We start from the raw sequence: 18,848 nt of genomic DNA, 5'->3' as shown, positions 1-18,848 counted from the left end.
CAAATAAATATATTAATAATCATGCAAATAATAATTAATCATGCAAAAAATATCATAATAAAACTATATAACTGAGCAATACACACCAATAGGGTCGCGGGTCAAGCTTCTTCAAGTTTAAAATGGCATCGTTTAATTCAAGAAAAGAAAATCAATAGCTTTCATTTTCTATCTCCATCTTCTCTCTTTTCTTTGCAAATTCTCTGACTTCTTTAAAAAGTTTTCAACAACCTAAAACACCCATTAAACCCGTATTCAGAATCTAGTGGTATTTAGCTGCAACTGCCACCATCGCCACTTATCACCAATCAGTTTTCTTTCTTTTCTCCTTTCCTTGTCTTAGTTCCTCTTTCACACCGAAATGCCAAGGCCAGAAGTCTACAACAAAAAACTACTGAATATCGCCACAAGAATCTAATGTCGGTTCGTCACTTGTCACCAATTGGCCTTCTTCCTCTTCTACTTTTCTTCACCCGAAACCTCAACCAAGAATAGCCACCCAGAAACCAGCCTCCAATTCCTTCTCTGTTTTTTACTTGATGAGTGATTTGTCTTGTCTCTTTTTTGTTTCTGAATTCAGATTTGGTTTTCTTTTGGTTTTGGATTCACTGGCTTTCAGGTGTGGGTACTGTGTTGCCTTCAAAAATTGGTGTAGCTTGGATTCTATTCTTGCTTGTGATTCTTTGGCATTGGTCTTGAAACACCAGTGATCGCTTCTTGTCTTGCTTAATTGCTTTCTTGGTGTTTGATGCTTCTTTCTGCTTCTGGACAGCTTCTTGTTGATTTACCAAAACCCTTTTTGAAAATCCTTGCTACCAAAATCTTTTGTTTTGTGTTTCTCTTAATTGCTTCTATGTTGATCGCCTGATTGAAAACTATTAATTGCTTGTTGAATCTGGGTTGTTGGTTCTGATTCTTTACAATTTGTCTTTGACTGAGCTCAAATTTACTAGGTTTCAGGTCTAATTGAATTTGCTCTGCTTTCACCAATAGATTCAGTAATTACCTTCCCTTGTTGAATGCCTCTGCTCTGTTGCATTCTCTGTATTTTTTTTTTTCTTGATCAGTGTTTAAGGTTAATTGTTGTGCAAAATTGCTTACTGCCTCTGTTGGTTGCCTCAATTTTGATGCTTCAAAAACTTTACCCCAAATTTCTTGCTTTTAATGGCCTCTGATTGTGAATTGATGCTGTCCGCCCCCTTATTCACAGGTTGAGAGCTCTTTTTTATAGGGACGAATTTCTAATTGAATTCGGACAAAATTTAACTTCATCGAATCCTATGCAAAAGATTTTCAAGATTTTCTTCTATAATTTTTTCTTTTTCTGTGAATTGGACATCAAGTATTTTCTTAGGCAATGAAGTTTTAATTTCTAAAATCTAAGATTGAATTTAAAACCAATATCGAATCCAAGATTTTCCTTACAAAATCTCATCGTGTTTTCTTTGTTTTTTTTTTATATTTTTATTTTTTTACTTTGACCAATAAAATAAAATCGTAATTAAAATCAAAATTAAGATTAAAATTAAAATTACCATTAAAACAAAATTCAAATCAAAATAAAAATTACAATCCAAATTAAAAGTTTGGGGCTTTTAACCTTGGGGTCCAAAATTCATTTTTTGTAGTAAGGTCCAATTGTATAATTAAAATCCATTTTATTGTGAAAAAATTTTTGAACAAAATGAGGTGTCTCAAAGCTGTCCCCTATTGGTTTTAACATAGACAACTCAGCAATGTATTTAAGGATGATTAGGTGGTTAATTTTGGTAAAAACACTCTTTAATTGTTTTTTGCTTGGGTTGAAACGTGGCTTTTGAGCTTAGGATATGTTTATGAAATGTGGTTTTTAAGCCCCCTCTTTTGTCTTCGGTATTCATGTCACTAATGCCATTGAAAACTATTTGTTAGCTACCTGTTTATGCATGAAAGCCATATGTATCTGTTTCATGCTATCTTATTATGTATGAAGGTCATGTGTCTGATAACTTTCCTCATTTGTGGTTAGGGTAGCTAATATCAACCACTTCAAGAAAAAAGAAACAGTTCCCAATCTTAATCAAATCAAAGTCTTTCAAAGACCCAATCTTTGAGCAATTCAATTCTGTCAAATTCCTCATTTTGGAACCTAACTGTTTCAAACCCAATAAAGGAAAACTCTTTTGGTTATAAATGCGAGGGATTTCAAGGGCAACCTAGATTATGAAATCTGGGAAAGAAAGAATTGAGATTGCCTTAGAAGTCATGGAAAATGATTGTGTTGAGGTTTAAGAAACGGAGGAAGAGATGAGGGAGAGATTCCAGGGTTGGGTCAGTGATTGTGAGAATTTCACAAAGACAATTGGTTATGAAAAAAAATATGTTGCAAACTAAAGAGATAAGTTCGAAATAGCAGTCGTGTTGTAAGAAATTGAAAATTGATTTCCAGCATTCTTTAAGTAATTCCATCGTCAATTCATAAAAACACTTTTGTATTATAAATATAAATATAAGAACCATTGCTCCAAAAACCAAGAAACAAAATGACTAAAATTTAAAAACCTCTATTTGTGCTCTATTTTGAGCGACTGGTTTCAATGGCAAAGCCAATGTGAATTGAAGTTTGGAACCCAAGTGGGAAATACAAAGTTGTTAGCACTAAGCCTATGCTTGGAACTCACTGGCCAACCTCTTAATTGAACAAGATTGTCGTGTTGAAGTAATCATATTTTTCTCTTTCTAAATCTTCTGTTTTCGATTTTTTTTTTTTTTTTTGTGAAATCTTTTTTATAAGTTTTGTTCATTTTTATTCAGATATGCACCGAGAAGAAAACAATTTTATCCATTGAGGATATCATTGCTTTAATTGGCCATAAATGCAATGGGTAAGGATGGCAATAGGTTGGGTCAAGGTGAGTTTTTGCTCGTTCCAAACTCGATCTAACTTTATATTTATAAAATTCAAACTTGATCCAAGGATTTTTTTATTCTTTTCATATCTGAACCCAACCCAACCCAATACTACATAAATTGTATCCAATTCAACTCGACTTGAAATTAATAAAATATTATTTTAAAAATATAAAATATTATTTTTTAAGATATAAATAATTATTTTTAATATAAATATATAAGTATATATAAATAAATAATTAAAAAATAATTTTTTATATTTCGGGTCAAGTTTGTCTAAAACCCCATCCCGACCTTTCCTTACTATTATTTGACCCGACCCGACCCGAAATTTGATTTAAAAAAAAAAAATTTGACCCTATAAGATCGGGTCAGTCCAAAACCCGTCGGGGGCAAGTTGAGCTAGCAATAGGTTGATTGGGAAAGTATTCTCTTCGTACAATTTTGTTTCACTTAAAACTCAAAAGCATAGGTTCTTTTTTTTAATTTTGTTTCTTAGTTTTTAAGGTTTGAGATTTATGTTATAGTTAATTAAAGACTGAAGGGAGATTTTGTTTGTTGCTTTAAATAGAGCAAGAGCCACAACTTTTAGTAACATGGCTATTGGTTACAACAATATTGATGTTAATGCTGCCAACAAGTATGGTATTGCAATTGGTAACACTCATATAAGTTTACTTTTCTACATGTTGCAGATAACTTTATTCTTTGATATTATTTTTTGCATCAGTTTAATCATATGTGAACTCCTATAAGTCCACACGTTTGATTATATGATCATAGTAATGGATTTTAATGTTAAATAATAAATGAATTGCAATGATTTGGTTCCATTATTTGACAAACTTATTGTGTGGAAAATGGTGACAACTAAAAAAGTTGGTTCAATAAGTTTCTGTATAAAAAATGCCTTAAATAATACCCTTATTTAAATATATAAAGATTATTTAAGATGTTTTTCATACAGAACTACCTTAAATAATTTTTTTATAAAAATATGAAAGGATTATTTAAGGCATTTTTGTATAGAAAATGCCTTAATTAATCCTTTTATTTAAATATATAAGGATTATTTAAGGCATTTTTCATACAAAAACACCTTAAATAATCCTTTTAAAAGGTTCATTTACCGTTCTTAAACCTTGAAAAACCAAACGGCTAATACAGTGAAAGATAAAAAGCTACATTGTGTGTAAACCCCTAAACCCATCAACCCATTTAGTTTGCCTTTTGGTTTCTTCATCTTTCTTGTCACTGCTAACCATCAACAACTCAACCTCGTCGCATCTCTTTTTTACTAGTATGTACGTATTTAATTATTTTTGTACTATTTATGTTTTCGATATAAGTATTTTTTTTCTTTCTTTACTATATATATATTTTTTTGTTTGTGTTTTTTGGCATATTTCACCATCACCTACATCGCCCAAACCCTATTCATTGTATGCACGGTATTTTTTTTATGTTTGGTTTTAGTATTGTGGTTTGTTGAATGGTTTTGTGAAAATTAGTTGTTATATTTGTACTCATCATTTGTTTTGCATGAAACTTTTATTTAAAATGAGAATCACAATATGGCTTGTACTTATAAAATATTATTAGTTTAGGATGTTTTATGTATATTGGTCTAGTAACTATAATGGATATTGGTAGTTTTTTACTATGTGATAGTTAGAGAGACAGTTTGATATATGTCATATAATTATGATCAAAATCGTAGGTGTCATGGAATTCAAAGAACATATGTCTCTTGCTACTGAATATGAAAAATGCACACCCGTCGTGAAAAAAAAAAAAGCAAGAGGACATGGTAAACAAATTAAAGTGATTGACATGAAAATTCAAGTTGACTTCAATCAAAATGGGTAGCCTATGTTGGATGGAGCTGCCAAGTTAGTTAGTCACATTGGAGCAATCATTCATAGTAGTATTTCTATTATGTACCATAACTGGTGGATGGTTCCTAATGATCAAAAGGATCATATATAGAAGTCGATTATGGTATCTTTATTCAAAAATATCCAAAAATTTGTTAATTTGGAAATTTAATTGAAATAATTGTTTATATTAATTGTTTTAAATTTATTGGGAATGGTTTGACATCCTAATTGAGTATAAAAAGTTTGTGTTACAGTCGACTGAGAAAGCATTTAAAGACTTTAAAAGTAAATTGACAACCCAATATATTTTACCTTTCACTGATAATATTAATTTGTTGGCCGATCCTCTATTGCCATATGCAAATATTATTAGTTAGCAAAAGTGGATGCATTTTGTTCGAGATTGTCTACAAGAAGAATTTTCAATATGCATACTTAGTATGTTAATTGTTTATAATATTTTGTGTAATATATTCGATATATTAATATGTGATTTACCTTTTTTTTTTTCTAAAAAATCAAAGAACAACAAAAGAACATGCGAGCCAAACAAGTATATCACCATTGAACATCGAGAAAAGATTATGCAAATGTCAAGCATGATCTTGTAAGTATTCACACGCTTGTTTTATACTCATATATATTCCATTTATGAACATTCGTTTAATAGTTTCTAATTCTTAGTCGCTTTAATTTATTAGGCATTATCTAGTTTTGGAACCGAAGTTCCTAAATAGGATATGTGAAAACAGAGACATACGAAAAAATAGATCATTCATAGATGAAGCAACCAAAAAAATAGCTAAAAAGATTGTATGTATAACTGATCAATTTATTACATAAGATTGGCTTTATGCTTGTATACATGATTGTATGTTGTATAACTTTGTTGTTACACACCATTTTATTGTATTTCAGGATGAATTTACTATTAAATTTGAATCCGATGAACTACCAACTGGTTATGGCGAAGAGTCATTGTCTTTAGCATTAGAATCGAAAGAAATACATAGTCGAGTTTGTGAGGTTGGTAAATTTGTGCTGCCATCAAAGTTCTTCAATAATCAACCCAAACTCCCTTCAATGAAAATTATAGAAAATGAAGCAATCATTCAGCAATAACAGCTAAGACTTGATGAGTACGAGTAATGCATGAATGATCAACAGTAACAACTCGCAACTTTGGAGGTGATATTGACAGCAATGCAACCTAACATGCCTAGAGGCTAGTCTGTTAACTACATTTAGAAGGGATAAGCTTTCGCGAATCAAGTCTGGCAGCAAACCCAAACTCTGGTAATAATCATTATTTTCATTTTGTTTCTTCACTTAATATTTATTTGTATTTTATATTTATTGATTTAGTTTTAATTCTTATATTTCATAACATATTATAACAAGATGTTAGGACTCAAAAGATGATCCCTACTAAGGCTTTCATTGATGCGTTATTTAATTATACATTTGATCCTTTATCAAAAGGAAACGTCATTATTGTTAATGATATTTCCTCTGAAGATGAGTTATTTGATCATCCATCCATTTCTTACATTGAGGAGCTTGAAATTAAGGCATTTTATACCATGGATGAAATATTAGCTTCTAATATTGTTGTCTATATGAGGTTAGCTTATCAATTAATTTAAATATTCAAAGTAAATATCTATTATTCTATATTATGTTATATTATTAACTGGTCCTATTGATTGTTATCATGAAACTTCTTATATAGAAAGATCAAGACAAGACAAATCATAAATTTAGATTCGTTAACCCAAATGTGATTAGTTAAGAGAGTGACACTGTCGTTATTCATAGTCATCATATGGGTCAATGCATGCAAAAATGGGTCGATTATTTCCTGGTGCCTTATAATGCTATTTAAATCATATTCGTACAACTAAAATTCTAACCTTTGTGACATCTATGATGATGCCTAATATTTGTATATCATGCCTATTATTTTGCAGGCATCATTGGTAGCTTATTGTAATTTATATTAATTCTTGGACACCATACTTATTTAACTCCGTTCAACCAACAACGATGCCTAACCCTAATGTTAATAATTTAACATTAGAGGTATTACATGTTATTAATCAAAGATAATTAGATTATACTATGTTTCTTCATAATTATTTTTATTTTTGCATTTACTATTGTTTTTTCATTCAATTTAAAAGAATGATTGCATCTGATAAGAAAGCAAAGATAAATTGGGTGTCATTACCGATAAATATGAAATATATTTTTTTATGCTAAGTTTGTTTAGTTAAATATTTCTAAATCCATTAAATTTTTTTTTAGGTACCTCGTTAACTAAGAGTTACTGAATGTGAATCTTATGTCCTTCGTTTTATGAGAGAAATAGTTTTATATGATTTTATGAGCATGCCATTCAATGATAGTATTAATTCCATACAATAGTAAAATCTTTCAATAAAAAAAAGCTAAACTTCGTGCCTGTTTAATAACATTGATTTTTTATTTTTTGTTTATAGTAGAAGAGTAAAGGAAGCTTCACAAAAGACGAACTTGATGAAATTTGCAAATAGTGATTTGATTATATATTATCATTTGCTATACCTTGAGGTTGGAGAATGTTGATTTGTTGTAAATATATGTATTACATTGATTCTAATTTTTTTGTAAAGGCATGTTGGTTAGATATTTTTTAATTTTTGATTGGGGTATTGATTTATTATTATTGGTATATATTTATTTTATATCAATCGCATTATATGAAGACACATACAATGATAAGTACCAATTTGTAAAAAGTATTTTTATATGCCAACATTATCAATTACAAATCCAAATTGTGGCATAATATTGAAGTATTACGATGTTCGTAATTTAAATACAAAAATAAAATTTATAGTATCACAAATATGTATTTGATTTACATAAGTACAATATCTATTATAAATAAACCCATGTTTAACATGCCACACAATTTGCATAGTTACAACATTCCTCTTCCTACCTTAATTAAATAAATAGGTTTACAAAATTATACGATGAATCTATATACAAAATGTAGTATGGTCTACATATGTCCAAGATTAGGAAAGTTAAACAATGGGCTATATATATTATATTCGTTTAACTGTTTTCTAATGTAATTACTTCTAACGACAGTCAACATTATTAAGAAAAACTCAACTTTATGATTTTCTTTCAACATATACTCACTAGCAGTGAGTATTTCATCAAGTGTGAATTCATTGAGTTGTATTATTTCATTGAAAAGTGACTTTATTCTATATGTATTCTCGATTTCTGTCAGAAAATAAGCTGAAATGCCTTCCATCACATTTATAGCCCTACTATATAAGCACCAATATTGCTAATTTGATGCACCAACTCAATGATTGGTCCATCCTTGCTCCTAGAACATTTTTTGCTTGACAATTTCGTCCTAGTATTTTTTTTCTAGAGCAATAGAACCAATTTCTTCTTCATCATCTCCCCTCTTCATATTTTTTTCAACATCGATATCAAACTTAGGAAAAAAGTAAGCATCCCCATTATCATTCAATGATTCTACCACATCGGTTGTTGTTTCGATTCGTTGACCAGTTGCTCTATCAGAGCTGATATGTCACTTTAAAATTATCAAAAAATAAGAAAAGTTTTTTCCTTAACTCTTTAGCATATGGATGTGACTGACAAAAGTTAAAGCAAATACGAATAAAATAAAACCCATAGAAAAAACATAAAAAAGATAAATAAGCCATAATATAATCTTAAAAAATTACCCGAATCCACTCATTAAATAGTTTTTTCTCAACTATGATACATTTTTCTTAATCATTCCACCCAAATCTACTAAAATTTTTTATATTATAAATTGCGTGATATTGTCTCTTAAGTAGCTTAACCCTGGATTTAATGTGAGGGGCAGCTTTAAGTTATAATGTAGGAATGAGTTGCTCCAGCATTCATTCAATATAACTTAAATATCAGACACATAATGTCTTATGATCCGCTCTCCATCTAGAATTTTCAACTAAAAAATGTAGGCATTGAACCATATGGGAATCTTCTTCTCGAGCCCATGAATGGTTACCAATGCCCAAACTATCTAATAGTCTTCTGGACACACCTCGAATGGATTGCGATGGATTGGCATGCAATGAAAATATATTCAATTCCTAATCACACGGTTAGATATTATGAAACAATATCAATATAGTAAGTCAACAACAATAAAAGGAATGAAATAAATGAATACATATGGAAAAAAAAAAAAACAAAGAAGTATGTACTCCAAATTGTAATATTCATTAGACATTCAAAAACGCCTTAAATATATTGTAAACATATATTCAATATTGATATAAAGTAAATTCTACACACAACCATATAGTACGTACAATAAAAACTATTAGGTAAATAAATAATAAAATACAAAATATATCTATAATGTTATTATCCTCGGGATTGCAACCAATGGGTAAACATCTCATTAGCTAGATTATCTCTAAATTGAGTCCAAGAATCAAATGACTCAACATGTATAATCAAATCTTAATGTTTAAATTCATCTAGTTAGGAAATCCTCCTTCAACAACATCCCTTTCAATAGGGTCAAGAACCATATCAGACTTAATAAAAATATGAAAAATGTAACAAGCAAAAATTATTTACAATGTGTCTTAATTAAATAAAATGACTTCTCCCTTGCATCTAGCTTTCAATATACTAAAATATCTCTCAATACAATTTCTTGCTTTAGAGTGTTTTATATTGAAGTATTCCTGTGAAGTAGTTGATTAGAGTCATGCCCTCCAAGCACTAAGATAGTATTGTTGACCTCTATAAGGTACCAAGAATCATTCTCTATTTGTGTATCCGATATCACATAAATAGTAATTACTTGTTAGAACGCTCAACAACATTAATAATATGAAAATAAGGTGTTTCATTATTAACATTATAGAACATAATAAAAATAATACCTTGTGGAATCTTCAACCTATTCTTGTGTGTAATGGCATCTTTTAATACTTTGCCATCTACTATAAAACCTTTTCATTCTAGTAGAACATATATGAATTGCATATCTAGGGTCTAAACACCAAAGGAATTTGTAGCAATTTCATTTTTCCTAGTCCTGTATCTGGGCCTATCAACTGCATCTCTATTAACTTTGATGTATGTCCCATCTAAGGCACCTAACCTTTGAACCATTTTCATCTATTATCTGTTGAATTTTTTTATATGGGTTCGAGTTTTCTAAACAATAGCATATGCAATCTTAAAACAAAATTCAACACAAAATAAAATTATCTACTAATTGTCTCTTTAGATCTAGCTACTTAACGCTTCATAACCCTATTTTTGTATAATGGGCAATAATGTGGATAAAGCTAATCACTAGTTCTGTTATTGACATATGTTTTTATGATTGTAACCCATTTTTTATTTTAAGCAAATGACATAATTTTGTAAAAACTCTCCTGTCCATTCTAGTATTATCTAAATACTGTATATCATTCTCAAAGACCATTGCATTTAAGTTTAACTCTTTAATATGTAGCCTATCATAAAATGTTCCACCATAAAATAGTTTACGTCATTTTCTTACATTAATATTTAATAAAGTTACAACAACAAAACATAACACATGCAACAAAGTCTCCATTTTGTTCAAATGCATCATAAGCAATGTAACCAACTGTATATTCCTTCTTAATGATAAACTAGCCATAACTATTTAGAAGACGAAATATCATTAAAGAAAAAAAACATAATGGAAAACAAATATTGGCATATAATAGATGGAATCTATCAGACATTATCAGATAAAATATAAATCACAAACAAAACATTGGAAGATTAGAATGAGCTAAAACAAATTAACCACAAAACAAGGCTTTTATATCAAAAACATAAATTTAGATCTAAACGACATCTAAAAAAATGAAAAATAAGTTCATTGGAAGGCAACATAGAAAAAACTATCAATCAGAAAGTATACACACTATTTTATGTAAAAAAAATGAAGATAAACTTAACAAGACGAAGATTAAATGATGGATGAGGAAGCTAAAATTTTTTCAAAGAGAAAAGTAAATGCTATGAACTGAGATCTGTTGAAATATAAATAAAAACGTATTGGCTATTGAAACATGATGAAGACATCGAATAAGGTGTTCCATATATATAAATGCCATATTTGATATATAAATTATAAGCTCTTCTACTTTACAATTAGATGTTAGAACGTTCATATTGTCAGAACACGATCATCAAGAGAGAAAAAAATTTTAATATGGGGTAATTAAGGCAATTATAGAAAAAAATACCTCAATTGATAATCAATTAAGACGTTTTTTCATACAAACGCCTTAATCATTTGTTTATAGATGTATCTGGAAAACGATCATATTATAACACTATAATCTATGAAAATAAAAATATTTGTTTTAAATTATCAATTAAGGCATTTCAATTGAAAAAATGCCTTAAATAATTGATGCAATGATTATTTAAAGCGTTTATAGAAGAAATCGTCATAAATAATTAATGTAAGGATTATTGTTTTGAGGAAAAATGCCTTAAATGATCATCATTTATGGTGTTTCTTTAACCCAAATGCCTTAAACGATGGATTATTTAGGACGTTTCTTCATGCTAAACACAATTAATTGTAATATAAAAAAAATTAGCAACAAAAACCTACAACTGAGTTGCAATCGCTTCCAGTCATGCTTTCCAAAAGATAATAGCTATTTCATAGTTTTTTTTCTCAAATCAAATTTGAAAATAACACAACTTTTCCCCTAGAATCTTAGAATACCATAAGAATATATGGGTTTTTGATTCTGAGACTTTGGGTACTGTTGAGAATCTATCACTTTCTCATATAATCAAATTATCTTGAATCATACATGAAAATCAAATACTTATTATCAAGATTCTGAAAGAAAAAAAAATTATGAATTACCCCAATGTAGACACCCCAATCTATGTCTACAAGATTAATTCTGGCAATTAAAAAATTAAAAAATAATAAAAATGAAAGAAAACGAAAAAAGGTGTTTGAGTTTGCATGAAACTAGGTTAAAGAGTTTAAAATGGATTGGAAGAGGTGGAACAAGGTTAAAGACCAAAGCAAATTGGGACTTCTATTAAGATTTGGGTTCTATGGCCCCAAAAATCCTATAAATATAGATCATGGATAGGTAGAAGAGGACACAAAAAATAGCCACGAAACAAAACAAAAAATAAAAAACAAATAAAAAGAAAATCAGAAGCAGAAACGAGAATAGATATATCAAAACACAGTAAGTAGAGAGAAAAAAATTTGGAAATTTTTTAGAAAATTTCTAGATTTCGATGAAATTTTTTTATGTCAGTTGAATTTTTCAATGGATTTTTTGACGTCAGTTGAATTTTTAGTAGGTTTCTTAGAATCGACCCATATTCTAGCATTGGTTGAATTTTTTGGTAACTTTTCGATGAACCAACCCAGATTCTGGCAACGCTTTCGAAAATTTGATATAGATTCAACCGAAATTCATTCGGCTCTAGAGAGAGAGGAAGAGAAAAGAAAAGGGAAGAAAGAGAATGAAAAAGGGAAATCTAAAGAAAAGATCAGATTTCAACCTTTTATACCTGTGCAAAACGATATCATTTTGGCATTAAAAAGACTCAAGATCCATACGTTTTTCATTTGGGCAACCCGACCCGAGCACAACCCACTTTGGTCGACCCGCATTCCAGCTAACCCTTCAGCTGAGCCGAGTCGCCTCTCTTGAGCCGAGATTGCGAGCCGCTTCTTTTATCTGTAGTAGAGCCGATCTAGCCGCAAGTCGAGCCATTTTTTTTTTGTTTTTCTTTGATATATTTTTTATTTATTTTATTGAGTATTTTTCTTAGTATTTTTTTAGTTTTTTTTTATGATTAAATTTAAGAAAAATAAAAATTTTAAAAATATATATATTTTTTAGAAAAAGTTGAAAGTATCAATTGTCCTTGAAAATCAAATTTAAAAATTATTTTTTTAAAATAAAATTTTAAAATAATAAAAAAAATATTTTTGAGGAAAAGTTGAAGGTATTAATTTTTCTTGAAATTAAAATTTTAGAAAAAAGCCTTTTGAGGAAAAATTGGAAGTAGAAATTTTTCTTAAAAATAAAAATTATTAAGAAAAATATTTAAGAAAAAGTTAAAAGTATCAATTTTTCTTAAAATAAAAACTCTTAAATGCTTTAAGGAAAAGTTGAAAGTATCAATTTTTCTTGTACAAAAGCAATTAATTTTTTTTAAATGAAAAGAAAATGATTTATATCAAAAGTTAAATTATTATTCTTTTTTATTTTATTTTATTTTTTTCTTTCTTTCTTTTCTTGAAATTTTTTTTTGTTAAATAATCTGACGATAGAGTTTCTGTAAGTGAAACAGTTATTTTTTTGTATACTCTTGAGGTGAGGAGATTTTTCTTAATTTTTTGTCAAAAATATTAGAGTTAATTAAGAATAATTTTCAATAATTAATTACTTGATAAAATTTTTAAGGCTTATTAGATAACATGAAATTAAGCTGGTGTCATCTTTCGATGGGCGTTGTGAGGAGCTATAACCTTCCTCACACGTAATCGTACTCTCGAACTCTGTTCTTGTTAATAGACTTAAACTTATTCTTTTAGAGACCCTTAGTCAAGCTTGAGTGTTCCTTGAAATGATAAATTCCTTAAGTGGTCAATTGCACTTAAACAAAAAATATTAATGACGATTTTTTAAGTCAATATCTAACGGTAGATCTTCAAATCTAGACATTATGACACCCAAATCAAACACCCATCTAATATATGCTTGAACTGTTCTTGAAAATATTAGAGAATGAACTAGACAAACTTTTTTCCCTTTTCTTATCCAATGGAATAAAAGTCATTCCCCCGACTTATGGCGCAAAGACAACATGGTTTAAGACAAAGTTTTTAGCAATGTAAATTATTTTTACTACATTTATGAATATATATTGTGTATAAAAATATGTGACATATTATATAAAAATTGTTATAGAAATTCATTAGCATGACTTATTCTATTGTAATAATAAAAAAAAACTTTAACCCCGCAGCAATGCGTGACCATGTTGCGAGTAATGTTTAAGTTGAACACATACTAGTAACAATCCAAAACACAAGAACGTTTCTCGTGAATAGCAATATCCATAGATAAAGCTTAGTCAAATCAAATTCAATTGATATTTCAAAGTATGTTTAAGATTCGGCCATCTTATAAATTTCATTTAATTTAAATTTATTATTAATAATATAAAAAATAATACTAATATTTAAAATATATTTAAATGAAAATTAAATAAAAATTAATTATTTGATAATAAAATATTTTTATTCGTTAGGTCTAAGCTTAAATTTTTTTGTCGTGGACTTGACGAATAGGTAGACAAATTAACGAATACAATTGGATTATGTGAAGGGTAAAAATGGAAAACAGGCGATTTCGATTTGTCGAGCTAAATCAATTTGGATCCAATCCGGGTGACGAATAAAAACCCCATTTCAATGTCGTATACCATATAAGCCTTTACACCGCTATTCCTAAACCTTAACAACCGCAGAGTCTCTTTCTCACTCCCGCGGCTTAGGTGGTGCGGTTTACTGCTTCATCTGTCGCCATGGTCTGGCCATCATCTTTCTCTCCAGTCGCCTCTCTTTACTTTTAATTTGCTTCATTTTCCAGATCATCTTCTTCAATTTTCTCGGGATCCAAACAGTATCTTAACAATGTCGCTTTTTTTTTAGGCGGATGTGGAAACTGATGTCGCTGCTGCAGGGATACCGAAGAAGAGAACATTCAAGAAGTTCAGTTTCAGAGGTGTCGATCTCGATGCTCTCTTGGATATGTCCACTGATGAGCTTGTCAAGCTCTTTCCCGCTCGTGCTCGCCGAAGGTTACCTCTCGCTTTCATCACTATTTGAACTTTTTCTTCTTTAAGCTCGTTTTATGCCCTTTAATTTGTAAATTAAGGTACTTTTGTTTTTTCTTTTTTAGGTTTCAGAGGGGTTTGAAGAGGAAGCCAATGGCTCTGATCAAGAAATTGCGCAAAGCTGTGAGTGTTTTACTTTCCATCTTTTAGACCATACGAGGAATTAACTGATTCTATAGTGCTTTTTTCCTCTTTATTGCTGTGTGGATTTGCATTTTTTCTATCGTTGCCCTTGATGTTTAGTATTTTAGATTACTTTTGCTATTTTATTTTTGTAATATTTTGTTGTAATTAGTTGTGTATGTACTTAGATATGAGTTATGATTGACTAGATATGGGAAAATGGTACTGATGAATGATGATCATGTAAAGCTGTAGAATGCTTACTAGATACGATATCAAGAGGTTGTAGAAGCTTTGAATTTTCACTTTGTTAAAATTTCTCATTCAGGAAACTGGTTTTCTGTACTCAACTCTATTGGTCATGTATTTCCACATAATTTAACGATGCAAGTTTGCAACAATTGCATTTCTTATCTAGTTCGTTTCTCTACTTGATTTGTATGCATAATAGAGTTTTGTGTTTCGCAAGCAATCGGGGTTTGGAAACTGATGATATCATCATTTTCTTCAGCATAATATTTGTGATTGTTCACTTGTTGGGTGAAGTTATATATAAATGGTTGATAATAATTCTGATGGACTATGTAGTTGATTTTCATCATATTATTTATTGAATGGATGGTTTGATTGACCAAAATTGTGATATCAGCTATGGTGATGTGGTCTTGCAAAGCTCCTTCTATTTTTTTGACCACACAATGGAAGGAATAACCTTGGGTTGTTGGATAGCTGTGAGTCAACAATTATTGATGGAAAGGAAAACACATGATGGATTTAGTTTTTGGGGACTATTGAGGATTTTAATAGAATAAATCAATGAACACAACAAAATGCCTGTTAGCTATAACAGGATAGCATTGGTCTTATTAAGTTTCAGTTCAATCTTTTGATGAGGACATGTGAAGGTAGCTCCACAATATGATAATGTTTTCATGCTTTGCAGAAAGTGTAGATTGAAGTATAACAATCTTTATACCTTGGTGTAAACTCTGTTTTTCCAAACATTGCTATGAACTAATTATCAAACTTCTTAATGGTCAGATTTCTTTTTTTCTCTTTTTTTTGGGTTAAAAAAGTTGCTCTAAAGTTGGTACCTAAGATGAGATATTAAAGCATTGGTAAATGTTAATACAACATTTTAGTGAGAGTCTGTGAAATGTTTGATAGTGTTATGAATTGGGTTGATTAATCAGTTGTGTTAGAAGTTGTTGATCTGGTTGTGTAACATTTTTGCCGCCCTTCAGTTCTACTCCTCTCGGAAGGAAGCAATACTACAAATTTGCTCTTGTTTACATCCCTCTTTTATTTGGATATGGTGATGGCAGATTCTGAACCTCCGTCTGTTATGAGTAGAAATTGCCTATATGCAAAATTTTCTCTACTGTTCCCGCCCTTCAGTTCTAGTCCTCTCAGAAGGAAGCAATACTACAAATTTGCTCGTTTACAGCCCTTTTTTATTTTGATATGGTGATGGCAGATTCTGAACCTCCGACTGTTATAAGTAGAAATTGCCTATATGCAAAATTTTCTCTACTCGTGTAATGGTAGCAGAACTTATTGATTGAAATTTTTTGGTATCATGTTGTATTTTAAAAATTCTTTGGATATGGTGATGGCAGATTCTGAACCTCCGTCTGTTATGAGTAGAAATTGCCTATATGCAAAATTTTCTCTACTGTTCCCGCCCTTCAGTTCTAGTCCTCTCAGAAGGAAGCAATACTACAAATTTGCTCGTTTACAGCCCTTTTTTATTTTGATATGGTGATGGCAGATTCTGAACCTCCGACTGTTATAAGTAGAAATTGCCTATATGCAAAATTTTCTCTACTGGTGTAATGGTAGCAGAACTTATTGATTGAAATTTTTTGGTATCATGTTGTATTTTAAAAATTCTTTGCATGATTATCTTCCTTTCTCCTCTGACTATCTTTAGCTATTGTGCTTCTTCCATCTTTAGAATCTTTGTTCCTGCAGTTGCATATGTTTCCATTGAATGTATATATTATATGTTCATTAGGGTATTTTACTGATTTCTTTTATTTATAATAATTTTCCCTTGAACTATTTTATTCCTTGGTGATGATGACCAAATTAAATGTAGATAGCATAATATACTAAGAATGTTATTCTGCTTGTTGAAATAGAAACGGGAGGCTCCACCGGGTGAGAAACCTGAGCCTGTCAGGACACACCTCCGCAACATGATTATAGTTCCCGAAATGATAGGCAGTGTTATTGGTGTTTACAATGGAAAGACTTTCAATCAAGTGGAAATCAAGCCCGAAATGATTAGCCATTATTTGGCTGAATTCTCAATCTCCTACAAGCCTGTGAAGCACGGGAGGCCTGGTATTGGTGCCACCCATTCATCCAGGTTTATTCCTCTCAAGTGAAAGATTCTGCATGTGCCTCAATTCTTGGCCTGTGGAATATTTTTTGTTATTGAATTTTGATCAGTTTGTTTAGTGCTGCTACATTCCTGAACATTGAGTGCTCAAGTTAGAGAATAGGACATAGTTAAAGCTTTGGATTTGTTCCCTATTTCCCCTTCTGAAATGGTAGTAAAAAATTGAAGTTTTTTTCAAAAAAGAGTTAAATATAAAAATAACTTTTAAATTATATGTTTTCTGTCAATTTGGTATTGAAAAAAATAAAATTATCAGTTTGATATTTTAACTCTCATTTCATCAATCACTTTGATATTTAAAGATTAATGCCATCTTGTTGATATGGCATGAAGATCTAATAAAATGTTGACACATTAAAAAAGTTCAATCAGTGTTAGGTTATTCATTTTCACATCAACATTAAAAGAAAATTTTTAAAAAAATTTTTAAAAATTTTTAAAAATAAAAAAATTTGAAAATTAAAAAAAAATGATTTTTTTTTAAATTATAAAAAAAATAAAAAAGCTGAAATATTTTTAAAAAATAAAAAATTTATGAAAACTTAAAAAATTCAAAAAAATTTCAAAATTTTAATAAAAATCCCAAAAAAATTCAAGAAAATTTTGAAATTTTCAAAAAAATTTAAAATTTAAAATAAAAAATCTATAATTTTTTAGAAAATCAAAATTTTTAAAAATTGTAAAAAATTTTCAAATTTTATGAAAATTTTTTATTTTTTGAATCTTACAATTTTAATTTTTAAGAATTTTTAAAAAAATTTTAGAATTTTTTGTAAATTTTTAGAATTTTTTGTAAATTTTTAGATTTTTTTAAAAATTTTAGATTTTTTTCATTTTCAAAATTTTAAGTTTTTTAATCTTTTTTTAAATTTTAAGACTTTTTTTAATTTTTTGGATTTTTTATTAAAATTTTGAGTTTTTTATTTTTTAAGTTTTCATATGCATATTTTGTAATTTTATATTTTTAAAAATATTTCGTATTTTTTATTTTTTATAATTTTTTAGATTTTTAAAAAAATTAATTTTTTTTAGTTTTTAATTTTTTTTAAATTTTTTATTTAATGTTGATACGACAATTGATGACCTGATGCTACTTAAAAAATTATTTTTACACGTCATATTTGATATTCATATCATGTTAATATATGCACTAATACGACAGTTCATAATACTAAAGTAATGACAGAATAAAAGTTTAAATATTAAATTGATAATTTTTTTTTTTTAAATATCAAATTAACAAAAAATGTATAACTCAAAATTCATTTTTATGGTTAACTCTTTTAATATTATATATATATATATATATATATATATATATATATATATATTGAATTTTCTTCAAACAGACATGAATGAAATAACTGCTATATAGGTCTCATCACAATATGTTTTTGATATTATAACAAATTGGGAGTTTTCAGGTCCCTTGACCTAACAAATACAAATTCATTACAGTTTGAATATGCTAAATGTTAAGCCAATCTTTCTACTCAAATAAGACTAGGAAAGCCTACTTGCTCAGAACCAAACTTCACAAGCATCTATTTCGCATTCCTCATGATGTATTTAAAACAGAT

The 18,848-nt window shown here is 29.0% G+C and overlaps 1 protein-coding gene across 1 annotated transcript; it reads left to right on the top strand.

Moving 5' to 3' along the window:
- The first annotated feature begins 14,274 nt into the window (after positions 1-14,274).
- On the top strand, positions 14,275-17,531 carry LOC111283495 (small ribosomal subunit protein uS19x-like). Its single transcript, XM_089758663.1, has 4 exons — positions 14,275-14,429; positions 14,554-14,702; positions 14,804-14,861; positions 17,006-17,531. Exons 1-4 carry the CDS (start codon positions 14,427-14,429, stop codon positions 17,252-17,254), a joined length of 459 nt encoding a protein of 152 aa, XP_089614789.1. The 5' UTR covers positions 14,275-14,426; the 3' UTR covers positions 17,255-17,531.
- Positions 17,532-18,848: the final 1,317 nt, after the last annotated feature.

The sequence above is a fragment of the Durio zibethinus genome, chromosome 3 (assembly GCF_047325235.1).
Source record: "Durio zibethinus cultivar Kanyao isolate XHJ-2024 chromosome 3, ASM4732523v1, whole genome shotgun sequence".
NCBI lineage: Eukaryota > Viridiplantae > Streptophyta > Magnoliopsida > Malvales > Malvaceae > Durio > Durio zibethinus.
Note: the sequence above shows the minus strand (reverse complement) of the source record. Positions and strands in the feature narration are given on the sequence as shown.